Source organism: Polypterus senegalus, chromosome 13 (assembly GCF_016835505.1).
Source record: "Polypterus senegalus isolate Bchr_013 chromosome 13, ASM1683550v1, whole genome shotgun sequence".
Taxonomy (NCBI): domain Eukaryota; kingdom Metazoa; phylum Chordata; class Cladistia; order Polypteriformes; family Polypteridae; genus Polypterus; species Polypterus senegalus.
This window is the reverse complement of record NC_053166.1, coordinates 163,037,613-163,065,189: the sequence shown is the minus strand read 5'-3', so window position 1 is coordinate 163,065,189 and position 27,577 is coordinate 163,037,613. Positions and strand designations below refer to the sequence as shown.

The 27,577-nt window shown below is 53.1% G+C and overlaps 1 protein-coding gene across 1 annotated transcript; it reads right to left on the bottom strand.

Moving 5' to 3' along the window:
- Positions 1-1,838: 1,838 nt before the first annotated feature.
- On the bottom strand, positions 1,839-26,789 carry kcnj12a (potassium inwardly rectifying channel subfamily J member 12a). The gene is made up of 2 exons (XM_039774846.1): positions 26,470-26,789; positions 1,839-6,758 (listed from the first exon to the last, which is right to left on the bottom strand). Exon 2 carries the CDS (start codon positions 6,644-6,646, stop codon positions 5,345-5,347), a length of 1,302 nt encoding a protein of 433 aa, XP_039630780.1. The 5' UTR covers positions 6,647-6,758; positions 26,470-26,789; the 3' UTR covers positions 1,839-5,344.
- Between the last annotated feature and the right edge of the window lie 788 nt (positions 26,790-27,577).

Sequence of the window (27,577 nt, the reverse complement as noted above, 5' to 3'; positions counted from 1 at the left end):
ATTATTATTAGGACTATTTGTGTGCCCGTATTCTTCTTCTTATTATTAGAACCAGCAGAGCCCACTGCCACCCCACCGCAGCCCACCACCCATTCCGTTGTTCTCGTTCTCCTTTTTTTTCCTTTATTTTCTTTTTGTTTGGATTATTTTTTTGGATTTTCGTCTCCTTGCCTCCCGGTGGTCTGCAGATGACTGCAGTGGACTCCAGATGTCCCTTCCTTTTCTGAAGCCACGATTACAGGGGGCCAGAGGCATAAGGCTGGCGTCAGTCATGGATGGAAAGCCAGTGTGTGACAGGTCACAGCCACATGTGCCCACACAACACAGACTGGCAGCATTGCCATGGTACTTGGCACATTTCTAAGTGGTTGATTGCCACCTGAGTCAATGGCAGACTCGTGAAGAGGCCGGAGAGCAGTGACCCGTGATGGCCACCATACAATACAACACAAAGGACAGACAGTCTGCTCGTCTCCCTGGACTTTTGTCACCTCTCTTTGTTTCCCCAAGGGGAGCAGGGCATCTCATAGGTTGGTGGAGGTGACACATGGTGCCCGTATGTCCAGGGCATTTCAGGATTACTAAAGGGCCTGCGTGGTGGTGATTCAGGGCCAGCAGACTGATAGACACGCTTTGTGCCGAGGCCACCTTGTCAGACTGTCCTGCTGTCCCCGATCCTCCGTGGGCTGTGGGCGCACAACGTGAGAAGTGACACAGAAGGCAAGGGCACATCTTAATAAGAGACGTTGTCATTTAATAAACGTGTCATCATCCATTAGAGTAAAACAATAATAAAAACAAAACAAGAAAAATCCCACCCAGCTTGTTCTTGCCAGTCCACATTCTGGGCAAAGAGGAAGACTTCTAGAGAGGTCAAAGGTCATCCAGTTATCCCTTCAAGAGAACGAAATCAGCCAATCGCGAGCGTCCGTGCTGCGCCAATGTGGAATTCAAGAGCCCGATTCGTCCGTCTTTGGATCAACAAGCCAATGGGGCACCGAGACTGGGACGCCTTAAAAACGGTCAGCAGACGGGTGTCAGTGCCCCTCAGAGGTGTGCTGTGGCACCACAAAGTGGGTCGCCTGGTCACTTCAGCCCCTCCATCCCCAGACTAAGGCCTCAGCGTGAGCCCCCAGTAAGGTGGTCCCATCCTGACCGCTAAGGCACTCGACAGCTAGCTTGGTGACTGGGGTGCCAACAGGAGGAGCCTTTCTTGGGGGTTGGGGGTTTTGTCCGAATCAATTCAGCGCCCACTAGTGACATGAGGTGTTACTGCAACGAGGCCCAGTGCTGGCCTGTCACCTGACCACAGTCACTACGGGCACACGTTCTTTTACTCTCCTCAAGGAGATTCCACCTTAAAGGAGCAGACTGGGCAGGCAAGGACATCAACACTGGCATTCCCAGAAGGCCACCAAGAAGCTGAAGATGCGTTGCTACGGTTACCTCTTGTGGGACAAGTAACAACAATCCCAGCACCGTCACATCCTTTCGAAGGTACAACGGTGTCACATGGCAGGTCAGCAGTGCCTTCCCAGAAGGCAGTGCAAAGGATTAAGGGAGTCACAGCAGGATGGCGTGTGGCGCTGACCCTGTGGACCTCTGATTCCTGTTGAAAGTGTCTTGGTGTGAGGGGGGGGTCACCTTGAAAGGCGCTATATTAAGGTGCTCTCTTAGATAAGGTTTGCTGTGCCCTCCCTTATTGCGACTTGCATTGAGTGCTGCTATTAAACCATGAAAAGATCTTTGTGAGGAAGGCGCTATATAGCTGCCTGGGGGGTCTTAATTATGAAAGGTGCTATATAACCTCAAGATGGATTTCATTCCAAATTGATTGGCGGTGAGTTAACATGAAAGGCGCTATATAACGGAAAAGTTGATCTCATGAATGTGCAATGGGCGCCCATTTGAAAGGCGCTATATACGGTTTGGATTGCTCTCCCTTTTCTCTTTGTACGGTGCTGTCGGCTGTTAAGCTATGAACGAAGAGAAAGGCGCTATATAGCATGAAGGCTGATGCATGTACTTTTAATTAACGTGAAGAGCTGTGTGAGGGGCTGAAAGGTGGGTGCTACATACAGCTAGAACTGCTTTGTGACTTAAGTACCGTGAAAGGCGCTATATGACATCTCAGCTGGCAGTGCATTTACTGGGAAAGGCGCTATATAGCAAGCACTGTCATTGTGCTTTACTGTGACTGGAGCTCTGAAAGGCGCTATATAGCAAGCACTGTCATTGTGCTTTACTGTGACTGGAGCTCTGAAAGGCGCTATATCGCTCTGCTTTACTGGATTTGTATTCATTTACATGGAGTTGAAAGGTGCTGGTATCCCTGATATTCGTATTCAGTCCCAGTCAGCTCTCCTTACAAGGCGCTATATGGCGCACGACTGTCTCGGCTCGCTAAGCTTCTTCCAAATGTGTTCATCTTTGCAGTGCTGGTTATTGCTTCATGGTGGAACTTACGCTGAAAGGCACGTTATCAAGTGATGCCCGCTGTGCGCATGTGGGTACAGCTAACTGACACAGCACGGGCCCTTTGAACCCTTATTGGGGTTTGGCAGGTGACAATTTGAAGAGCCTGAGCCACAGGATGCAGACTCCATGGGGACCCAGAAGGTCTTGGACTCCTGGGGCACAAGCCTGGTTTGAAGTTTATGGTGCCTTTACATGACAGAGGGCTTGATTGCGGGTCCAGGTGCCAGCCACGTGAAGGCACTCGAGGGACCTCTGGCTTTTATTGCTTCAATTGACCGGGTAGGGGGTGCAGTGATACCATGTCGGTGACCCCTTGGCCTGGACAACGCCAAAGTCCCTCCAGCTCACCCAGCTGTCTGACTGGCCGAGAGCAGTAGGCCTCTGATGGTGTGTGTGCCAGCTGTGCCAATGGGTATCTGGGCAAAAGTGAAACTGAGCAAAGGTGACACACTGTGGAGTGACGATGAAGACCCACTGAAGCTTCATTCAGGAATGCTAGACATCCTGGATGGGTTGTGGTGCCTCCACTGTCCCTCCCCTGGGAAATGCCACCTGTGCCCCAGGATTCATGGACCACCTACAGTCTCAGGCATGAGTGCTGACTTCTGGGGGATGTTTAATACGTTTGTGATGATTTTGCTAGCCAGCTGATCAAGAGGAACCCCCTTAGCGCAGAACAAACGTTGGGCATTTCAAATGTCCCGCACTTTGGGATGAGGGGGATGAAAGGCGCTTTATACGGGGAAGCTGATTGATTGATACGCTAATGTGGCCGTTAAAAGTCCACATCCTCACTGGTCTGGATTTCGGCTCGGCGCACATCGCCCATTGGATTTCAGAGCAGAGTGTTACACGCACGCCAATCACGTCCACCTGACCGGGCAAATGTGCGCTGCGGGGCACTGTAGGATGGCGTGGATCGTGCTCGATAAAATAAATGGTATGGAGACTTTTCTTGTCTGGCCTCAATAAACTTAGGAACCTCAAGTTGTGTGAGAAAGGCGCTATATATGAGGAGGGGGCTTGTGAGATGCCTTCCTCTTCAGATGTCCTCACCCGTCTGTGACGACATGTGAACCGCTTGGTGGCTGAATGTCAGCAGGCTGTCCTGCCTACTACACCGTCTGGGACTCCATGCCCGCTGCAGCACACAATTAGAAGGTCCAGTGAGTGGACATCAGTGCTACGGAGGGTGGACTGCTTTTTGGTTGCTTTGGTGACGTCATCACAAATGCCATTGTATGCTCTGGATTGCTTTGTGGCTCCCTCTGCCCGCTATTTACGTGGCAATGCCAGCTGGCAGTCACGCGAAGTGTCAGGTCGAGTAAGACGGGAGTGTGCGGCTCACAGGGTCCGAGCCTTCTGGTGGAGCAGTGAGACTTGGCGAGGAGCTCGTGGCTCCCGTTTCGTCGACTTTGCTTTTCCGTCATTAATTCTGCGCCCTTTGCCCGCCTTCGTGATGCCCTTTTTGGGTTTCTGCCTGTCAACTCCAGTACTGCTGACCCTAACGCAGGGTAGACTACTAGGGGGAAAGTGGGCCGATGTCTCAGAGCGTGGCGTGATTGGTGGGGCGATCTGGAGGACGAGAGGAAAGCCCAAAGGTACACAAAATAAAACCGTTTCGGTGACTCGTCAGCATATCACGCTAATGAGTTACGACGCGAGAGAATCACAGTCTGAGACCACTGAAGACGGGCGGCTGTTCAGGAGTCATGTGGTCGGCGATAGCAAATCAACACGTCAGGGACCAGAAGGGGCCGGCTGTGCCATAGCAGGCATCGTCCCAGAGTGCCGAGGGTCAAAGGGATGAGGGGGACTTTGGAAGTTTCACATGAAAAGCAGTTTACCAATATGGCTGCCGTTTGGAGCTGCTGGTGTAGTCGGCAGGATATCCCGCTGTGTGCCCCACAGGGAAGACGTCCAGAAAGCCGCGCCCACTGATTTCATGCCCTCCGGCAGGACGCCACTTTAAAACCGAACTCCTACCCTGACGTCTCGTGGACGCCGCACGTGATTGGACTTGTAGAATTTGTGGGGCGATTTGGTGGACCCTCAGGACGAGACCGCCGGTCCGGTGGGCTGTGAGCGCCAGTCTGGACGTTACATTGGGGTGCCTTCAGTTCTCGCCTTTCTTCGTAACACTAGAGGGCGCTGCACGGATTAAGAAAATATTCACACGTGAAAACGTTTTGATGGCAATATTGCTTTCTGTTATTGGGATGTCTGTGAAAAGCTAATAAAATTTCATATATAAATATATATTTTCATATTTACGTATATTTATATATATATATATATAGAGAGAGAGAGAGAGAGAAGTGTATTCCTAAATAAATAACTCTCTAATAACAGCTACCCTTAACACGAAATCCCCCGATGTCCCTTTGTGCCATTCAGCGTATCGTTTCTTTGTTTTCTTGCATCGTCATGGTGATGCCGTCCACTGCAGATCCCGTACCGCCTCTCAGAACCTCACTGGCTCCGCCCTGCTTGGATTGCGGTGCACCCTGGGAGCCGAGACGGCGATACCAGAAACGACTAAAAAGTCACCAAAGGAGGTGGAGGAGGAGGAGGAGAAGGAGGAAGAGGAGGGGCCGCGGCAGGCTGGCTGTCTGTACAGGCCGAAGCGAAGCGGGCAGGCGGGCGGGTATTTAGGCGGGCGCCCTCCTCGTGTCTCGTCTCCCTGCATTGCTGCACTTAAAGCTCCTTACAAAAAGAAATTCAAGTTTTCTCAAAGGAAGGCGAGGATGCCGACTCGAGTCTCCTTCTGCCCGCAGGTGGCACCCGTGTCTCCTTGCCCCGTCATGTTTTTTTTTCCCCCTATGGCACTTGCACCGATGTTCTCGTCGAAAGCCACCCTCGGCCCTCAAATCTCCGACTCCCTCCTGTAGGACCTCTGGTCCAGCGCTATGGTCGCCTGCAGCCGATCGAACTCGTGCCGGCTGTCCGGGCTGAGGTCCCCCAGGACCCTGCTGTCCTCGTCTTCCTCGTCTTCCTCGTCCTCCTCGTCCCTGCTCATGAACGCCAGCTCGTTCTCGTAACAGAAGGAGTTGGCGCTGGGCACCAAGAACTTGTTCTCCACCATGTCCTTGGCACTGCAGCGCGGCGTCGACGGCACCTCGTAGGTTTTGTGGAAGTGCGAGTAGTCCACCTTGAACTGGTTCTTCTCCTCGAAGAGCACCGGCTCGAAGCGGTGGCCCCACAGGATCTCGGTGGACAAGTAGGAGCTGCGGGCCTGGGTGGTCATGGCCGTCGCCTCCACCATCCCCTCCAGGATGACCACGATCTCGAAGTCGGCCGCCTCCAGGTCCTGCTTGCTGATCCCGTACAGCGGGCTCTCTTCGTCGATTTCGTGCAGGATGGTGATGGGCGAGACCAGGAAGATGCGATCGAGGCCCTTGTCGAAGCCCACGTTGATGTCGATTTGGTCGAGGGGTATGTACTCGCCCTCCTCGGTGATCCGCGGCTTTATCAGCTGCGCCCTGACGTGAGCCTCCACGATGTGGCTCCTCCGCAGGTTGCCCACCCTCCACATGAGGCAGAGTTTGCCGTCCCGCATGGCGATCACGGCGTTGTGGCTGAACAGCAGCGTCTGGGCTCTTTTTTTGGGCCGCGCCATCTTTGCCATGATGGCGCCGATCATGAAAGAGTCGATGACACAGCCGACGATGGACTGGAAGACCACCATGAAAACGGCGATGGGGCACTCCTCCGTGACGCAGCGGAACCCGTAGCCGATGGTGGTCTGCGTCTCGATGGAGAAAAGAAACGCGGCGACGAAGCCGTTGACTTGCAGGACGCAGGGTTTGAAGTTGTCGTCGCCCGTCGGGTTGTCCAGGTCGCCGTGGACCAGAGCGATGAGCCAGAAGGCGAGTCCAAAGGCCAGCCACGACACGAGGAAGGCGAGCGAGAAGATCAGGAGCATGTAGCGCCAGCGAATGTCCACGCAGGTCGTGAAGATGTCCGCCATGTAGCGCTGAGACTTGTCGTCCATATTGGTAAACTCCACGTTACACTGGCCATTTTTCTTCACGAAGCGATTCCTGCACTTGCGCCGCGTGTGGATTTTCCCGTTGCCGAAGCCGTTCACTCCGGGCATGGTGGTGAGCCTCAGGCCGTCTTCCTCCGAGGACACGATGCTGTAGCGGTTCACCTTGCCGACGCTCATTCCTACCACGGGTATGAGAGGCGATCCCGGGGGTCTCGTAGTCTCCTCCGGCACATGGAGAGCGACGTGCTGCTGCCGGCCCCTCTTTGCGCAGTTGACATCCGGTGGACCCCTGGGAAGCAAAGAATATCAGCATTAGTCTGGCACGAACGCGCACACCTCAAGGCAGACCACCACGGCAGACCCCTCGGACTTATTGTTTTTGCCTTTTCTTTGATCCTCTTTCATTTTTGGATCACAGCGAAAGATCCTCGATTTGCCTCCGTCCCGCTGTGCCAGGGGTTTTTACGGTTTCCCCTCCCTTGAAGGGCCTTTTTTACGTATGTGCAGGCAGCTTGTGGAACGGTGGTGGCACCTGTAGGGGGACTTGGGACAGCTGACATGTGGGCACACTTTTAGGGGTGGGCACAGAAAGGCTGCCCCACTGAGAATGAGAGGTCATAGAGGAGTAAGGGCCTGAGTTGGGACATCGAGGGAGGCACAAACAGGCCAATAGGACCAGTCACCCAAAGCCAAGAGGACCTCACCCCGCAAATCGACTTGTGCGCTGGCATAGCCCACTGCGATTTGGGATCCTGACCAGAAACTTGGACGCCAATGGCAGCACAGTGCCATCTTAAATATCGGCAGAGCAACCGCATCACATGTCATGGCATCCAGTCGTCAGTGGGCAGCAGTGGTGGTCCGTTACGAGCAGCACATGGAAGGTGTCACAAAAAGTGACAATAAAATTATCAATCATGACACAAAGTCAGGCAAACCTCAAGACCTCACATTGTGAAGCAGTGCTGTGCGCGTGTGTGTGTGTGTGTGTGTGCGTGCGTGAGTGTGTGAGTGAGTGTGTAAATGTGTGTGTGTGCGTGCGTGAGTGTGTGAATGAGTGTGTGTGTGAGTGCGCACATTTGAGTTCTGATGTGTCCCTGCCAGTGTGTATACACACATACGCGTGTGTGTGTTTAGATGCAGGCGGTGGGAGTCCAGTGAGTGTGCACACGTGTGTGTAGGTGTGTTTGTGAACACGTTAAGCGTGTATGCACTTGTCCATGAGAGTGTATGGGTGAGGGGGTCTTTGTGAGTCCCCCATCCAATCAGCGTTGTGTGCTGATCGAGGTCTCTGCCTATGAGTGCTTGAATGCCCCCTGCCTGCCGGCCGCCCCCCTGTGCCCACAACGGCTGCACAGAACTCCAAGGTGCACGACTGCCTTTTATGATCACCGATGCCCACCTCGCTCCCCCCAAGTCTTCCTCTTCGTCTCCTCACCTCTTTTACTCAGGGGATCGGCACCAACGCTATCATTCGTGCTTCGGTGGTCTTCACACCACGTCGACACACCGAGTGCCGCAGTCCCCCTTCTCCTGCTCTGTCTTGTAATAACTGATCGCTGTGAAAGGCGCTATATAAAATGAAGACTGGCTGCTCCTCCGTTCCTGCACTGCCATTCAGGTAAGCGGTGCTTTTCAAACTCTGTGTGTTGGTGAAAGGCGCTATATTAAATGAACGCTGCCTTTTTGTCAGTCTGGCCCCCAAATCTCCGGCCCACCTCTGTGGATGCATTTTTCATTTAGGGGTCACTTCAGTCGTCTCTCACGGGTTTTCAAATTCACTCCAGTGGGAGTTCTGGGGGAAGCTGCTTTGGATCTCTCTTGACAAGTACGGGGATGAAGCTCAGGGTCGGGGGGCTCATGCAGGTCCCACCAGCCGTCCATCCATTCACTTACTGATCTCATAACACCAGCTGAGAGTCAGGTAGTCCTGGCAGCACAAGGGCCAGCACCCCAACTGAAGTAATTGGCACAGCTTGTGGGGTGTGGAAAAAAAAAACATGAGGGGCATGGGATGGACACACAAACTCCAAAGACAGACCCAAATTTGGAGCCAGGGTTCTGGTGCCAGGACATAACAGTCATAAACATTGTGCCAACATGCCATCATGCCACTCCTTGAACCAAACAGTCGATTGGTTTGCATACAAAATCTCACTGACATGGTGGACATGTTGTCACCAGGATTCTGACACCAGTATAACGTGAAGGGAGGTCAGGGGTCTTTGGCTGTGTCCCTGTGCCATCTAAGTCTCTAACTGGCACCCTTTAGGACCTGCCTGTGCCGTCCATTGTCACCATTGAGCCCAAAACTCGTCACACTCCTCAAATCCACGGACAGTCGCAGCCCTGCAGGTCCTGTAGACAGACGGGCGCGGTCTTGGTTTGATGCCGCCTCGTTCTGTCTACACTTGCGTGGTGGGCACCAGCTTCGCTTTGAGACCCTCTAACCTCTACCATCAGATGGACTTGGCTGGAGTGATGCCAACAAAGAGCCGTCCGCTTATTAGATTCGAAAGAAAATGAGGAACGGGGAAACCCACCGAAATCCAGCGCCGGTGTCACATGCTGTGTGACACAAAAGGGCCAAGGCATAGGAGGAGGCACTGTAACTGCGAGCAACGCAAGAGCTGTGCCCACCAGCCCACCAGCCAGATAAAAGTGGCAGGCGTAAGACAAGGCACACGAATGCGCATTCTTTTACACGAACACATGCGTGCAAAACGTGACGCGATCATCCCTGGGGACTTTCAATCAAGCTGAACTGAGTGTGGCACATGCGCCATGGAAAACCCGCAAACACCTCGTGGAGACAAATAACAAAAACTGTTATTGGAAAGTGATGAGCGGGGAGGACTTGTGGGCAAATGCTGCTGCTGGTGGAAACCCAGACCAACATTTAGACCCTGGCATCGACAACTGAGGGCAACAGTAGAGGCTCCGGAGTGAAATCCACTTGTCTGCACAACGTAATTAGTGACGTACTGGACACGGCGGTGACTTCAGTGACATCTGAAATGAAAGGCTGGCTAAAGACATCAGTAAATGAAGATCAGTTAGGAAAGAGTCCGGCGTGGGTGTCCTCGGCGAACGTAACAATATTAAGAAGAGGCTGGCATGATTTGGGCATCTATTATATAGTGCCTATCTATCTATCTATCTATCTATCTATCTATCTGTCTGTCTGTCTGTCTGTCTGTCTGTCTGTCTGTCTGTCTGTCTATTTTATAGTGCCTTTCACATCTATATATCTGTTATATAGCGCCTTTCATTTCTATCTATCTATCTATCTATCTATCTGTCTGTCTGTCTGTCTATCTATCTGTTATATAGCGCCTTTCATTTCTATCTATCTATCTATCTATCTATCTATCTATCTATCTATCTATCTATCTATCTGTCTGTCTGTCTGTCTGTCTATTTTATAGTGCCTTTCACATCTATATATCTGTTATATAGTGCCTTTCATTTCTATTTATCTATCTATCTATCTGTCTGTCTGTCTGTCTGTCTGTCTATTATATAGTGCCTTTCACATCTATATATCTGTTATATAGCGCCTTTCATTTCTATCTATCTATCTATTGATCTATCTATCTGTTATATAGCGCCTTTCATTTCTATCTATCTATCTATCTATCTATCTATCTATCTATCTATCGATCTGTCTGTCTGTCTGTCTGTCTGTCTGTTATATAGTGCCTTTCACATCTATCTGTCTGTTATATAGCGCCTTTTTACTTGCCTAGATACAGGGTATGACGTGTTGATTTCCCAGCTTAGTCGCTCCAAGTCGCTGAGCCCCCTAAACGAAGATCAGAAAGCCGCGCAGTTCCTTGCTGGCCCAGCAGCTCTTCAAATCCCCGCTGCCCGCCCCTCAGAGCCGCACATGCCATCCCTTCACCCGCTTGTTTCTTGGCTGCAGCACCGGACGACATTAGTCATTTTACGGTTTGATCCACGACACGTGAGTCGCTTGGTTAAAGGCCACTGTCCCCTTGTGTGACACGTGTGACAAGGCGGGTTGCCGTCACCTCCGCTTATCTGTCTGTCCCTGTGAACACCCAAAGATGCCTCCAAGGGTGCCCCCATGTAGTCACGTGTGTGACAGACTGCCAGACCCTCCAAGTGGTGGGCTGGCTAGGCTCTGCCCCCCGTGACCTTGAGCCGGATTAAGCGGCAGATCGAATGCCTTTTTGGGACTCGGGGTCGTGTTGCCCGTGTCCCTCGCGTTTCTTGTCACGTTTCTGTGGTCCGTGTACTCGGTGCAGCCGGGAGATATTTGGGTTTAAACTGAGTTTGTTCCTCTGGGTGCCCGCGACGGCTGCCGAAGTTGTTGTCTGTGGCACACTTTATGCCAGCGCTTCTCCACCTTTAAGTATTTGCGACCCGGGTTTTCATAACAGTTTTAATTGCCCCCTAAGGTTTTTTTGAAAGGAGCCCACTAATACCAGTTTGTTCTTTTTTTAATGTATGACATATCCTGATGCATATTTTATTATACCCACTTAACTTTTATCGACATTTATCTAACTCTAGATTTATTGTTCTACTATCAGAATGCAGTTTAAGTTCATTTGTTTTGGTTTCAATTGATGTTTTTTTTTTCACATCTTCGCCCCCCCCGTTTGTTACTTCACACCCCCCTAGGGGCGCCCGCCCCACAGGTTGAGAACCACTGCTTTAGGGCACGTGCCCCCGTCGTCACCCCTGTCCCATTTCGACAGCTCTCTGGTGAGCACAGTGTGGCAGGCCGACCCCTGGCATTCAGTCTCTTGGCGCCTTAGCAGACTGACGTATCCGCGACGTGGTGCCCAAGCGGCTCTTCAGAGTGACGCCTTTAAACCCTCCACATGGGGGTCCCAGAAAGCGCCTTTTACTCGCCCCAATATAGATAACAACAGGGGGGCTCAGCTCAGGGGGTCTTCATCTGTCAGTGTCCCGGTACGCCGCCTCCCAGACCATTCAAGGTTTCTGTTTCGTCCACACATTTGGGACCTTTTCAAACCAAAGACCCCGTCCTGGATGAAACGGTTCTTATCGACCCCACAAGGAACTACACGACCCCGAAAAGAGCCACCAGTGGACCGGAAGTCCTAACCGAGTTACACTTTTGTGGCACAAATGCACTTTGTGTTCATCGGTGGTCTCGGGTCTGCTGTGACCACCGCTTTTGTCCTCCGTGTTTTGTAAGACTGGGCTGGAAAGGCTCTATATGGAGGCCCCCGACCCCTCGCCACGTTCACGTGGCACAGTCAGTGTCGCTAAACGCTTGTGACAGCCTCATCGGGATTTTGGAATACATTAAAGCCAATCAAATTTAGCCGTGTGACAGCACTGCATGATCAGCGCCACCACCGCCGCCACCGCGAATATCCGGCCTGAGGTCGTTTGTAGCGTGACAGCGGGGACCCGAGGGCAGCTTCGGCGGAACTCAGCAAAGTCATGCAGGCTGGCAGTGAATGAGCCAGGCGTCTCGGGGCTGGGGGGGCCTGGGGGGGTCTGGGGCTGTATTAGGAGCTCTACAGCTGCAAAGACATCGGGTTCGGCTTTATATCGTGCCCCTCAAATGAAACCTGGAACATCTGGAGAGTGGGGACCACGTCGTATGGGACACACCTTCCTGTGACGTCACTAGGCATTGTCCCTGCTCAGGTGGTCAGCTGTGCCCCCGTAGTTGTTTACGTGAAGGAGGAGAGAGACAAGAGCTGCGGTTTAGGGCTAAGCGTCTCGGCCAGAATTCGATTCGATTCTGCTGCCCTCCTCCTCATCTCACGCCTCGAGGGCAGCGCTGCTGGGCAGCAGTCACAGGGGGCGAGGTGGGAATACCACAGGGACAGAGCGCCAGTCCTTGGTCCGGTCCTAAGAGGGTCAAGCCCACATTAAGAGCCCCAACTCTCAAGCCCACGGACTCCCATTATTTTACCGTGGCGTGGGGTCTCCCACCCCTGTGATCAGCACGCAGAGACTAAGGGGGGGTGCGGGGGGGCGGTATTCCCACTTGATCATTTTGGCACACTGTGACTTGATTGTGTCATCAAGGGTGTAGGGGGTCCTCCTTTGGTGATTTTCTTTCATCGAGAGGTGGCATTGGTATAAAGGGGCACCCAGAACACCCTGATGGCAGACCCGCCTCACTTCAGGTGGCTGAGGACTGTCACAATGGGTGGGCCTACCTGGACAAGCCGACCGTAAAGCAGTGAGTGGGGAGTTCCTGGAGGGAACGCAGACCGGGCATCTTACAATGTCACGTTTTATAACTTCCGGCTTGAGGTGGGTGGTGTCGTTGCCCGGGTTTGCCACCCAGTTTCACACTTCCGAAGCAGTGCCAGCTCGCCCCTTTCTCTGACACAGGCATTTAGGACGTCATACGGGAAGGGGGCTCACCTGTCTGATGTCTCAGCTTTTTCAGACCACTCAAAGCCTTCACGCTCAGCCGTCACTAGCTGAGATTGCAATAAAGAATGTGCCAGTCACACTGCCAGTCGCCCAGTCTGACATCCTGTCCAACTGGAAGCCCTCTAAAGTCCCATTGGAGTCAGATGCGACTTCCAACTCCTAAAGTCTATCAGCGTGGGCACATGGCCACTGGTGAGCTGAATGGGCTCACAAAGCTGGGTAGAAGTGTGGCAGACAGGTGGTACCAGTCCTTGAGTGAGCAAGGTGTGTAAGGCGGGCACAGGTACCATGCAGCTGGACAAAAGTAGCCAGTCCTGCTGCAAAAGAAACCAACGGTCATCATAAGGGGCAGCTCTGGGCTGTGTGCCAGGTCCAGTGGCCCATCTCTGGCCCCCCCAGAGTGTTACCTTCTGTTCTGTTTTATTAAAGACCCCTTTGCACCCACAGATGCCATACCCATGAAGCCTCGGCACTCACCACTATGCCCCTGTACTCCTGTCTGTATGCAGCACTTTCGTTTAATTCATGTCACAGCCTCTCCCAGCAGCAGTGAGCACCAGGCAGGACCCAACCCTGGTGGGCACACTCACACACACACCCACAATCAAATTCTTATGGTGCCAACATGCACAGCCTTGGGGACATGGGAGAAGAACTGGGGACCAGTGACCGGCAGCAGAGGGAACAAGGCCAGTGGGGAGTGCCCAGTTGGTGTAAAGTCTTTGTAAAACTGCCAAGGACATGTGGACACACACACACACAGACACTGAGTGGCCAGGGTAGGACTTGAGCCCAGCACCCCGGGGCAGCATCTGTGCCAACCTTCTAATTCATTATTTTACAGGACCATGGGGGCACAACCATGCCCCTTCTACGAGATGACCCTGGGTGGGCTGCCAATCAATCACAGGGCACAGTCCTCGCATGCTAATGCTCATTTATGGAAGGTCTATTCAGAAATGCCAGTCACATTTTTGGTAAAGGAGACCTGGAGTACCAACCTACAAAATCACAGGGAGAGCATGTCAGTGCTAGGCTGGCGATCACGATGCCAGGGCTTGAACTAAGGTCACAGGTGGGCTTGGGTACCCTGCCAGCTCAAACTCATTACAGTAATGGGTGGGATTCACGTGGCCCCCACATGTTCACCCATTGTGATCCCATGAGGTGGGCTAGGCGGGTGTCCCCTCGGTCACTTGCTGCCCTCCCAGTCCTCCTGATACGTCTGATGGGTGAAGCGCCTCGAGCTGGTGGTGTGAAGCTGCACTCAGTAGGATGAAGAATGGTCAGCTCGTCCAGTCCAACATGGTGTCAGTCAGCTGCGATTTACTACACCAACTCAGACTGGCATAGTCTGTGACCCTCGCTGTCCTACCAAAGATGCAGATGGTCATCGGGGGGCAGCAGCACATGAGGGGGTCTGGTCACTTGATCTGGATGTGACGCCTCCACAGCCGCTTTAAGCATCAGATTCTCACTCGCTCACTCACTTGACTGAGAGTGCCCACTTGCAGCCCACCCCACAGATGGTTCTATTTGCAGATCGTGGCACCCACTTTGCCACCCTGCCTGTTATTTTTAGCTTCAAGCTGGTTATGAAACTCAGTGATGGCCCAATTGCACCCGAGACGTCAGCAATGGCAACCTGGCCTCTTCCTCATGCTCAGTGGCAGGGCTGGCAGAGGCTGGCACAGTAGCAGGACTGGCACACACAGCTATCTGCAAGCTGCTTTAAACCAGCTGACCCTTGAGGTGGGCTTGCTGAGTTCTGCCTACACATTCAACCATTTATAACTGGCAGCACTGGGCACAGAGCAGGGCTGCCATGCAGGGTGTGCCAGCCCATCTGTAGGTTTCTGTACTGCCACACCAAGAGAGGAAACTCACAGAAGCTAAGAGGAGCAGACAGCCACCTGTAGGGGGCACCACAGCATGCTGTAGTTCAGGCTGTTTAACACATCAGTGCCACCCACTGTGCCAGCAGATGGCAATGCTTTCTTATGATCCTCCCATCTTTGGACCCTCATCCCCCAGATTTAAAGCCAGGCGAAAGCTCAGTTTCTATGTCTATGATGCCCACCAACTGACATTGTCCCTTTGGCCTGCTGCAACTCCTCAGGTCTTTCTGTGTCACTGACAGCACTGGCCTGCATGGTGGACACTCACCGTGACAGGCGCTATATAAGCCCTTCTGAGGCCGTCCCTGACTCCCAGTGTGACTCTGAGTGCGTCAGTTCACCTGAAAGTCCGACTGCATACAATGAGGGTCTCAGGGCAGTGTCTTCTGAGAAAGGCGCTATATAAACTCATCTCAGAGTGGCCAGTCCAGCAGAGGGTGCCTCAGTGGGTCAAGTATGGAAACAGCAGGAGTTTGTGTTCACGTTGAGCATTCTGGGATTTTGAAAGGCGCTACATAAAATCAGAAGTGTCACTCAGAGGGACTAAATTCAGGCAGTGCACACGCTAAGCATTTTGGCATAGTGCTGTCTATAAAAGGCGCTATATAAAGTGAGACATCTCCATCACTTGATGTGAGTCAAATGTTTGATGTTGGCAGACACATGCCAACATGACACTCTTCTTTAAGTGCCCCCTGTTGACATGTGCCCATTGGCTGGCTGTGCTTTGTGGGTCATGTTATATAAATCTGGTGGTCTTTGTGCCCCCGAACCCTGTAAATGTCCCCTGTTAGACTGTGATGCTGCCCTTCCTGTCTCCGTCTCTAAGCGCTGATATTGTGGCTCGTTGGCTGGCGTGACTGGTGGCCTTTTGATCGTCACTGATGTTTAGTGACAGTCTGTACTCGGTGGGTTATAGTGCCTTTCACTATGTAAATGACACAAGCCTTTGAGTGTGTCACAAGGTCCGCGTGTCAAGGCTGCAGCAGGCTCAGATGTCCTGATGGGCCCGTCCTCTGTGGTCGGCTCGGATCGGCGGTGATAATCAGCCATTGTGTTCCAGAGCTGCTGGCCAAGCGTGGCACTTCCTATGAAGAGCTTTAAGCGGACCAGCTGGCCACGTTTCATTCGATCAGCTCTTCTCCTGTGGGGCGCTTTATATCGCCAGCATAGTGCATGAAACCGCATTGGCTTAAATAAAGGCCCTACATGGCACAGGCCACTTGCCAGGCCCACTATACAAATTCAAACACCAGGCTTGGTCTGGCCTGTCACCCTTATGGCGATTGTTCTAGAAATGACAACAAGATGGCAGTTGGCAGCCACCACAAACGGCCAAAAGGTGCCGAACCCTTTAGGGACGTCAGAGTGAAAAATCACATTCAACCTTTGGCTTGCAAGGGGCCTGAACATCAGGCAGGTGCCATGCTGAATGGGCACCCACTCCCAGAAGCTCTCCTATTAAGCAATATTTGGGGGTGCAGGAGGAAAACTGGCAGAGAACACATAGATGCCACACAGAAACAACCAAGACCAGCATTTCAATGCAGGAGTGGCATCAGAATGACTTATAAATCAGCCTGGCACAGACAAATCAGCCTGGCACAGACAATCAGATGCATTTGTGTCACCAGTCCAGTCACTGATGTGACAAATCATGTCGCTGTGGCCCGATCTGGACCCCTTTGTGGTTTGCAGCATCTCATCGTGGACACTGGTGTCCCAGTTTTTGTGGCCCTTTGGTCAGATTGACAGCCCTGTTAGCTTATCATTTCACCATCTCAGCAGACTCAGCCAATCAGGTGTGAGGGGCGGGGTGCCAGATTTAAGGTACAGAAAACTACAAATGTGTGGGAGCACTCAGTGGAGCATCTGCCTGTCTGTCTGTCTGTCCACATCTCTGCCTGCCTGTCTGTCTGTCCGTCAGTCCATCTCTCTGCCTGTCCATCTGTCTGCTTCTCTGTCTGTCTGTCCGTCCATATCTCTGTCTATCTGTATGTCCGTCAGTCTGTCTGTCTGCCTGCTTGTCTGTCTGTCAGTCTGCTTCTTTAACTGTCTGTCTGTCTGTTTGTCACTGCTGGCTGTCATTCTGGAAATCTATTGTCTGTCAACCATAAACAATGTCTACATCTGTCTCCGCCTGTCAGCTACTGTATATAGTGCCTTTCATATCACCCTGCTGTACAGTTCCTTTCCCATTGATGTACTCATTTTATAGTGCCTTTCATACTTTCATTTTCCTATTATATAGTGCCTTTCATTTCACTCTGTGCCATATATTCACTGTGCCCACATGAATGTGTGTTTTTGCATTTTATGCTCTGCCAGTCTCTACTGTCCCAGGTGGGTTTTCAATGCCCCCCAATCCAAAGCCACTTCTTTTGTTTGTTCATGTTGTGCTCGGACTTCATTTCCGTATTTCTGTGAGATGGCAGACCTGATGGACTCGACTGCTGAGGTTGGCACTGACAATCCTTGAGCTGCGCTGAATGAAGTTGCCCTCTCTTAAGGGGTCTTCATTCACCTAATGGCCTCAGGTGGTGTCAGAGCCCCTCAGAGTGAATGGTAAGGACAAGAAGGCGCCATATGCGTGTCAATAAGACGAGGTCCCGGTCCCGACTCGTCAGTCACACCCTAAGCCACACCCCAGACAGGTCAGGGGCCAATCAGAGGTGCCCGCCTCTCCCAGCTGACGCGGGCCGATCAGGAGGCCTCAGTCTGAGCAAAGAGAGACGTTGAAGATGCCGCCGCGAGGAGGCCGAGGAGGCGGCGGTGACATTTTCTGTTTCCTGGTTACTGTCTCCGGACTCGGCTAATTGCGTTTCGCCGGCTCTCTGATTTCCCCTCGGATTTATAGAATTATCGGCCTCCACCTCCTCAGTCATGCTCTGCAATAAATGTCAATTCAGGCAGAAATGAGAAGGTCAAACATGAGAGCCGGCCGTCCGACGCGGCCCCAGCGTGCCGATGCTTTTCCTCGCCAGTCCATTTGCAGAGCGACTGATGCATTATGGATACAAATTGATTGTTCACGGGGTGCCCGATGACGGGCTGGCAGCATCAACTCAACAACGACCTTTGGATTAGCGCATTTCCCAAATTTGCTCATTTTACGGTTAAGGTTTGATTTTGGGAAACACGTGCCACCTGAAGACTGGCAATGCCCTCTCAGGGAGGACATGCAACTCAGTGGGCTCATTGGTGCCAGCTGGACTGCGGCATTGTGCTGGAAAGCACTTTATTGAGGGGGTTATGGCAGCCCTCAAACTCTGAGGTCCGCTCGAAATTGTGGCGATGGGCACTTCTAGGTTCTGAGGCGGGCATAGTGTTGAGATATCCTCTGAATTAGGGGGCCTGCGTTCTGTGTACATCGGGTATCGGTTCTCAAGCATAGCGTGAGGTGGCATGTGGATGAAGGACACTGTTCATCCATGTGGCATACTCTGACCCATCTGTTTTCATCATGCCATGTGACCACGCCCACAGAGACCCACCCTTGACCACACCTCCAGACACACACTCACCACACAGTCACGCCCACCTAGTTTCGCTCTAAATACACCACACACAGCCCCGCCCATGTCCCGCCTATAGTTTTGTTCAGGCCACACCCACTCCTGATGTGCTGCCAACTGCCATTTTGTGACCCTCATTCCCTGGGTCCTTGCTGCCACTGTCAATTATGTCATAGCCCCCCCTCGACTTCCACATGTCTTTCCTTTCTGCCCGTGCTTCTGCTAGTGTCATCACCTGCTCGTCATTGGTCTTTCCATGCCATTGCTTTGATAGACACAAGACTGTCACCACTCATCTTGTCACTCTGCCCCCATTAATCTTCATTCTGAGGGTAAGGCTGGGTACATCGAGCAGGTGGTGGTGGCCCAGAGCAGGCTGGTGACACAACACACTTCCTTGATATTCCTGCACCACCACATCCTTTATACTTCAATGCCAGTCAAATGTGAATAAAGGGCCTCATAAAGCGCCTGGCAGCTAGCTGGCATGTTCTCTCCATGCTTCTGTGGCTTACTGCCAGCTGGTGGCACTAGTTGGCCTTGGTGTGACTGTCAGGGGCTGACTGCTGCTGGGACTGGGTGTACACCAGGATGTAAGGCGCTATATGTTGAGCTTTTTGACAAACCAAAACCAAACAGCATGGACACACCTAGCAAACCGTCAGTGTGGAACACAACCCAAAAACTGATGGGGGGCGGCGCCACGTGTGCCAAAGTGCCACAGCACCAATCTGAGCCCGCCCAGATACAAGCAGGAGGACTCGCCCAGAGAGTCAAGGGTCACCTGGGGTGAGCACTGGACACCCCTACAGAGTGTGAAGCCCGCCATGCCAAGTTGCCACCTTCAGCGCCCATGCAGGCTTCACCTGCACTTTTTCCAAACACCTCCTTCACTCTTGCTGCCCTTCAGCCAACTGACTTACATCACACCATACATATGCCACTCCACGCCCTGCTATGCCCACCCTGGTGGCAGGTTCAGCCTCGATGTCACGTATCTCTCCACATTCTCCATAGCCACCCAGATGATAGGCAAGGCCCTTTCTGTGCCCCAAAGTTCCCCCATATTTACCAGCTGCTTTGCCCAGCCTCATGTGTCTCCTCACCTACCATCACACAGTGGTAGGTGGTGGGCACTCCCTGACCTGTGCCCCAGACTACACTACACAGCTGTCACCCGGCTTGTGCCAGCGTCAGGTGCCCCTCCACATCCTCCGTATTCTACCAGGTGACCTGCCGTTTGCCCGACTGTCAATCGAGATGTGAGGTGGCTCATATGTGGCACCTGAGACTCTCACTTTCAGGGTCTGCCAGACCGCACTAAGTGACATTACAGCTTGCCCGACCTGGCATGTGAGTCACCGTTGGTGACATTCTGATATGTGGATGAAGGGGCACTTTGACAGATAGCATGTTACTTGGGGGGACACGGCCTCTGAAATTCCTGATGTAATAAAGGCCCCCCCTTCTTCCCCGATACGCCTCTCTGGGAAGTCGCCCGCCGTCCGGACGAGAGTCGGGAATCGCTCGACTTTGCTGCGCTGGAGTTGTGCCCCCGCGGTGCGCTGCCTCTGCAGTGTTCTTTATTTAAATCTTAATTGCTCTGATGGAGTGGGCCTGTCTTCCATATTCGGAATCCCATTTGTCACGGCGCCCCCTTTGGCGCCACGCGCTCCTGAGCGACGATGTCACGAGACCATGAAAATATCGCAGGAGCAATAAATAAAAAGTCGAATGGGTCACAAGGGAGATGTGCCACTCGGGCATCTCCGCCTCCGTCGGACCGTCAGTCGGCCTGCTCACCTCTCAACTTCTTTTGATGCCCATCTGCTTGCCCACTTAAACCAATGATCCCTGCAGCCAGCAGAAAAGAGGGCCTTGTGGTGGCCCTGTGAGGACCTGGCCTGGCTGCTCAGGAAGCCCCCCACTTTGAAATGCCCAGCAAGGGGCATTCCACCAAGTTTATAATAAATGAAATGAAGTGTAACTAATGGACTCAAGATGGCCAAAGGGGCACTGGGCACACGACTGGGCAGGCTGCTCCAGCCACTCCACTGACTTGCTTTACCAGTTGCGGCCCACGGGTGGTCCCATGCGTCACGCTGACACATGAAAATGCCAGTCAGGCATCTGAATGCGCCTCTCAAACTGTCCTCACCATGAGCCACCATCACGGATGACGTGGCACTGAAAATGAACCAATGCTGTCAATGAGGACTTGACGCCAGTGTCCGGCTGACTGTGACACTTTGTCTTTGCATGCAGTCACAAGGAGACCAATGGCCAACCAGCTGTGTGGAGTGCCATCAGAGTATGCCAGCAGAGTGCCAATGGCATGTCAGTGATGCAGCAAAGCACCAATTTGGAAAGACACTGGAATGTCACAAAGGACACTGCTCTGTCACCACAGGGTCAGAAGAGCAGGACACCAACCCACTCAGTATTTGTTTGGCCTCCATACCACTTGGCAGTCAGCTGAGGGGGGCACCACCACAGGTTCTAGAGTACCATCCATATGGGGGGTCCCTGACGTGCCCACATTTTCTTGTTCTTTAATGTGCATGTGACTGCGCTTTGCCCCACTTGGTGGCACCCCCCAGGTGATGAGCTGACACCTGTCCCCATTAGCATAGGCGCCCAGACTCTAGGATTTGAACCCGGGCTGCAGAGTTCAGGCAGATCCTTGCCGCCTGTTCCTCGGCGGTCTCTCGAACTCGGCTGGTCACACTTTCATTCTGCTGCACTGCAGATGTAATGAGCCGTTACCATGGCAACCCGCCTCACCTGCCAAATAAGAGGAGCGAAGAAAGCCGACACACCTGAGCACCGAGCCCACCTCATCTCCTCAATCGGGCCTTCAGCTTAAGACCACCATGATATGACAAGGGGCCTGGCAGTGGTCAGAGAACACAGGGACGGGGGCCACATGTCCAGTAGTGGGTGACCCCAGTCATGTGACTGTCACATAAACCATAGGGGACCTCAGAACAAAGGTCACGTGGACAGGGGATGGGTGACACAGAAATGTAAGGCGCTAGATGAACGCTCAGTCACACAACATGGACGCCAGACATTCTGACAAGTGTCCAGGGAGAGTCGAACATGGCATGGGCAAAGCAGCCTGGGCTACGGGGGTACAGAGATGACTCAAGGGGACAGCAGCCATCAGGTCAAGCAAACAAGGTGGCACAAGGGGCACACCTAAGCAGCAAGTGAGGCGCAGCTCCAGAAAAGGGGTTTCCTGCAGTGGCTGGGAACTCCACTAGTGTTTGCCTAAGAGGTGCCAGAAGACGGGTGGCATATGCTGGCACGCCTGACGTGCTGCTCCTCCTCTACAACTGGCTGAACCCACCGGAGTGCGAACAGCAACACAAAGCCTGGCAGGCGGCGCACACATTTCTTGGATGTTCTTGCAGTCCTCCAGACTGGCATACATGGCACCGCTCACAGCTTGAAGCTTTACTTCAACAGGACCAGTGTGCAAGCTGGCGGAGTAGCCCCCCTTATGTGAGATCAGCCAGACTGACCAGACTGACCACAGGTAAACTGGGAACAGTAAGGGGGTCCAAGATGAGATGAGGAAACCCCACAGGCCTGAGAGGGGACCATGAGACTAATAGGGGGACCTCGGCCAAGTTGACAGGCTGGTGACCATGTCTAGAGCCAACGCACACAGTGTGACTCACTCCTAACCTCCAGGCAAGGAGACCACCTCACAAAGTGCAGCAGCCCCCCGTGTCTGCCTCGCTCGTAACGGCCACCGTGAAATGTGGTGGGCTCATGTCTGCTTCTTGGCCAGGCCTGGTCAGGCCCGCCACCATCACCTGCCTCAGCCCTAGTGCCCCCATGCCAGTCCCTGCCACCTACCTCACTTTTACACTTCACCCAGTCTATGCCAGCTGGCCAGGCTCTGCCACCAGGGCCACTTTTTGGCTGGCCTCACTCCAAGTGCTTCCATGCCAGTCCGTGCCTCACTTTTAACCTCTGCCAGTCTGTGTGATCTGACTCGCTCTTGACTTTTGCCCAGTCTCTTTTACCTGCCTCACTTTATGCCAATGCCACTCCACTGTTACTTCCTGGCCAGTCCCTGTCACCTGCCTGACTTTTAGCTTCCAGTGTTCTGCATCTCATTCTTAACCTCCCTCATTTTTATGTCGTGCCAGCCTCCGTCACCGTGCCATCTGGTCCAGCTGCTCTTCACCCTGAAAATGGTTGACGGCTCCAGGTGGATTTGCGCGTTCTGCGTTTTCTTTATTTGTAGCGTTACGGTAGGTGAGTGCGCGTGCGCGAGTGTGCGTGCGCGCGCGTGTCCAATCTGAATGCACGCCTGAAGTGCGTGTGTCACGTTACACGCTCTTGTGTTCCTTTCGCTCGTCACAGGCGCTCCTGCGCAAGTCGCGTTCGAGGACAATCTGCTGCTTTGCTCCGAAAGTGCTTTAGATGACTCAAACACAGTCCCTGTCTGTCACCCGCCTTCCCCCTTTTTGTCACCTGCCCATGCCTTCTTGTCCTTTGCTCTTTCCAGCCCTAAGCTTCGTCCCTTTGTGTTGCTCTTTTAGTGTCCCAGTGGCATGTCTTGAAGCCAAACGGTTCGCTCCTGAGAACAGGTAGGGCGGTCACTTTTGACCGTGTCGTGCCCGGTCCCCCCTCGACCGGACTCGGTGGTCTCATTATAGATGGGAGTCGACAATTCGGAGTCACTTCTGACCGGCCTGTCCCGTTTACTTCCCTTCATTTCGGCAAGTGACACGTCGATTCGGCCGTCCTTCGTGATGCCCTGGCCGGCATAAAACAGCAGAAGACGACGGGGACCCACTGGGTGCCAATCGAGTAGCGCGCTGAGGTGCGTGAGTGCCACGCGGCCGTCATGTTCTTCCCTCGCGGCTTCACACAGCGGGCGTCTCGGTTCTCTGCGGCAACGCAGGCCGTGAACTTTCGTTGGCATTTTTCAGCAGCGGGTCCCATGCTGTCAGTGATGTAACGAACCTACTGAGAGATGGGCACCTCCGCGTCTTCACGCTTTGTTTTTTAAATGCCAGCGAGCTCCGTTTGCGAGCCCGGAAGCGCAGGTGTGACCTACCGCCACCAGAGGGCGTCACTCGGGAATGACGAGGGGTATTGGTGAGGGCAGCGGGCGACGAAAGGGACTTAGAGACGCGAAAGGCTAAGTCGTCTGTCTTCCTGTCCATCTGTCCGTTTGTATGGACCCCCTTTATTTGTTTAATAAAGCCCACCCTTCAGCTCACGCCCCCCAAAACGGTTATTTATTCTCTGGAATGTGAAGTCTAAGCCATAAGATGCCAAAAATGCACAGTGACACGGAACGAGGGTGTTACAGGTGGGGACACAGGAGGGTCACACTGCTGACCCGTCAGCCATGCTACTGTTAGGGTCCTCCGACCACCCATATGCCAAGCCTCCTCTGTCCATTGTAGTGAACTGCAGCCTGTTCTGGATAATAAATAGAAATGAATAAAGAATCGGGTGCAAGGCAGGCCGTGCCACATATGCCCATCACCTAATCAGCACGCCTGGGTACAAGAGGGGCTTCAGGAGAGCAAACCGATGCCAAACAGAGATACAGACCATGGGAGCTGAACCCAGGACTCTGGAGCTGTGCCACCACTTTAGGTTGGTTTCAGGATGAAAAATGGCACACCAGGTACAGCGGAGCTGGCACTGCGTGCGAAGAGTGAAGGACTGATAGGCTGATCAACTGATTGATCGATTGATTGATGCATTGATGGACTGATCGATTGTTGAACTGATTGACTGATTGATTGATCGTTGCACTGGTACGATGTCTCCTTGATCTCATCTTCTCATTTCAGTGCCTGAATGCTTTCACTGAGTTTGCTGGCAGATAAATTTCAAAGCTCCAGCCATCTGAGCCACAGGAGCACCAGAGACCATCCCAGCAGCATCTGGTAAAAGGCAAGGCCAGACCCAGGTGGGATGCCAGTCTATCGCCTGGCACGCTCCCTCGCCCCCACTTTACTTGAATGGCACATCCAGTTGGTTCTTTGGGCCATGAGAAGGTCCCTAATGTGTGGACAGGACGGTGACATCTTTACTTTCTAGTAGGCGACCAAGCAGAATAAACAGACCAAGAAAGCCTGCAGTGAGCGGCACGACTGTCCTTTTAAAATCAGGAGCCCTTTGGCACTTCATGAAGTCCATCCATGGATATTTATGGAGTCTGTTTAGGCCATTAGGGTCTTCCCGGAACCTTCATACTGGTTGCTCTGGCACCCTCATTTGTAAGAGTGCCGGTCTGCCCGCAGTTACTGCGCAGACTCAGACAGACGGACGTGAGGGGTGACAGCGCTGACTGCTGCGCCGCCGTGCCATCCAGGCCAGCTCCCTGATAATGATGGCCGGCTCGCGGTGCAATTGCGCGTTTTCTGTCTTTGTGGCGGTACGGTAGGTGTGTGTGTGTGGGGGGGCTCACGTTACACGCTCGTGTGTTCCTTATACTCTGAGCGGTCGCGCGTTTGTCGCTGGCGCTCCTGCGCACGTCGCGTTCGAGGACAATCTGTTGCTTTGCTGCGTTAAAGTGCTGCAGACGAATCAAATACAAATTGAATTTCATGTCAGGCAACACAACTCGGCGCTGGATTTCGCCATCGCTTCTCCTCCACTTAGGGGGCTCTTGATTTTATTACAAATACAGCGGGCTCCTCTGTTTGCCGCTCTGCGCTGCTGACTCACAAATTCATGGGGGGCTTTTCGGAGAAAGTCAGTTTAGTGGATTATATAACGGGCCGGATGAGGGCAGCGACGCCGAAAACGAAACTCCTTTCACCTGAGGAGGACCCCCGAGTGCCACAAACCGAGCCACCCGCCCGCAGGTGATTTGTCGGCCATCGCCTCACGATGAGACCCCCGGCCTGAGAAGGGGACCGCGCGTCTGTTTAGACTGTCCGGGTAAAATAAAAGAAAAAAAAAAGACAGAAGCCCCCCCGACAGCAGTGAGCCATTGTGAAGCTTTGGATGAAAGGACGCCTTGAAGGGACTGAAACTGAAACCCTCAAAGAGGACGTGAAGTGCGCCGCTGCCTGCTAACATTCCAGAGACGACCGGCGGTGTGGCGGTCAGTTGGACTATAGGGACCCCCGAATCTCGACTCGGTCTTAATTGGGATAGATTAGGCGAATGAGATGGGTGGGCGTGTAGGGCTGAGCGGCCCGCTCTCTGCAGAATTGTCCTCACGTTGGAAAGTTGGAAGAGGCGCAATGGTGGCTTTAGACGAACAGACAAGCACGAGCTGAAGTCGTGTGGCCCCGCTGGTGTCCTTCTTGACTTTTTATTTATCATCTGCTAAACAACCACAACAACAACAACAACAACAACAATAATAATAATAATAATAATAATAATAATAATAATAACAGATGACGTCCTGTCACTAACCGCTCAGCCAAACAATCCCACAGCGCATTACACTGAACACCTGAACAGCTGACTCGCTCAGGGGGCTTTTTTGGAGCGAATCATCTCGAGACCCTCAAAGCCCTGACCTCCCGTCGCAGGGGTCCACTCTGTCTTGCCGCCGCCATAACTAATCGTTGGCATGAAACTTGAAAAGAGACAAACGGAGAAGTCAGTCCTGGGGGATGCCCAGGTGGGCTGGCTTAGCTAAGCAGTTCTAGCGGAGAAAGCAGGTAGGCGCAAACACTCGGCAGCCCACCGTTAAGTACCGCTGGAAGCGCTTCGCTTTGATCCATCCGGGAGGACGCAGTCCGGGCGCACTGGAGCTCCGCGATGTGTAGGCTGCTGCGCTTATCTAATAATAATAATAATAATAATAATAAACGATATGATGATGACGATGCTTCTTGCGCTCCTGTCACTTCGCTTGTCCCTCTGCCCCTCTCCCCCGATGCTCTTTCGTCGCACCGCCTTTGTTTTCGAACTTGAGCCCCCCGTTTCTTTCTCCGCCCGCCTCTCAGCGTCTCTCTCGGCTCCCGCTTGTGTAGGCGCCATGCAGGCTGCCTCGGTAAACGGGGATTAGTCGTGTGAATCAGCCGTTAATCAAGGGGCTATATAACACACGCGCGAGGAGGAGGAGGCCGGCGACACGTGTGTCCACGCAGGTAGGACAGGTGAGGCTCCCTAACAACTAACACCCACAGAGTCCCCACCACTCTTCAAACAGACAACAACTAAATCCACAGGTCTCACTAACCTGTCGGTGCCCTCCGCTCGCGCCGCTCTGTTCCGGGTCTCTGGAGTCGTCCACAGCCGACGCCGCCGCCGGGCTTAGCCGCACCTCAGCATCGCCCGGCCTCAGATCGCCTTTTTTTTAATGCACCGGTGGCTGAACCAATCCATCCACTGCAGACCGCAACTGAACGATCTTCTCGGTTCCTTCATCTCCATCAGTCCGCCGGCGCAGGTGTACGTACTCCGTTTCCTCGGTTCTTCTTTTCTCAGAATTCCAAAATTTCCTCCAGAATCCCCAATTTACACGCTCAATTTAAAGAATGTTCTTCTTTTTTGGAGGGTGCGGGGAATGGTAGCGGGAGGGAGGATGAGGAATGGAAAAAGGAAAGGAATGGGGGGTCGGGTAGGTGAGGGGGTTTCTCTTCTTCTCTTCTTCAACTTAAGTCTCCCAGTTTCTTTCCCATCCGAAGTCGAAAGGAAGGACAGCAGGACGGTGAAAGTGTCAAGGTCGGCAGCCCCGCTTCAGCACCGCGAACAGAGCCGCCCAAGGGTGCAGCGACCGGGCCGAAGGGGTGTCCAGCATTACTCCCAAGACGAGAGCCTGGCGGTATCCATGCGTGTGCTGCGCGAGCCTGGAGTTGTGCCGGCTGGTGCGGACTTGGGGCTTGTTGGGATTCAGTTGTTCCTGTCGCTCTGCGCTTCTAATTGGCCCCGCTCGCTCTCTCTCTCGCTCTCTCTCTCGCTCTCTCTCTCGCTGTCTCTCTCTCGCACGCTGTCTGACACGCGCGGCGCGCTCTCGTCCGCTCTTGCTATCTGATCCCGATCGGATGGCGCTCGCTCTCGCTCCCGCTCGCTCTCGCTCTGTTCTCGCGTCACCTCCACCCGCTGCTTTCTGTCCCCGTTCCCACTCCTTGATTGATGTTTCTGCTTCTTTTTTTTCCACTAACCTGCCTACTGACTGCACTTTTAAACTAAAGAAAGCGGCCACGTCTTTCTCTTCTTCTTCTTCTGCATGACCAGGGGCCGACTTCAGGGCAGGTGGGCACTTTGCAGTCCTCTTGGCAGATTCTGGGCAAATGTCTTCACCAGATTTCTTTGAGACACTTTAATATCCCAGCAGGACAGTTTCA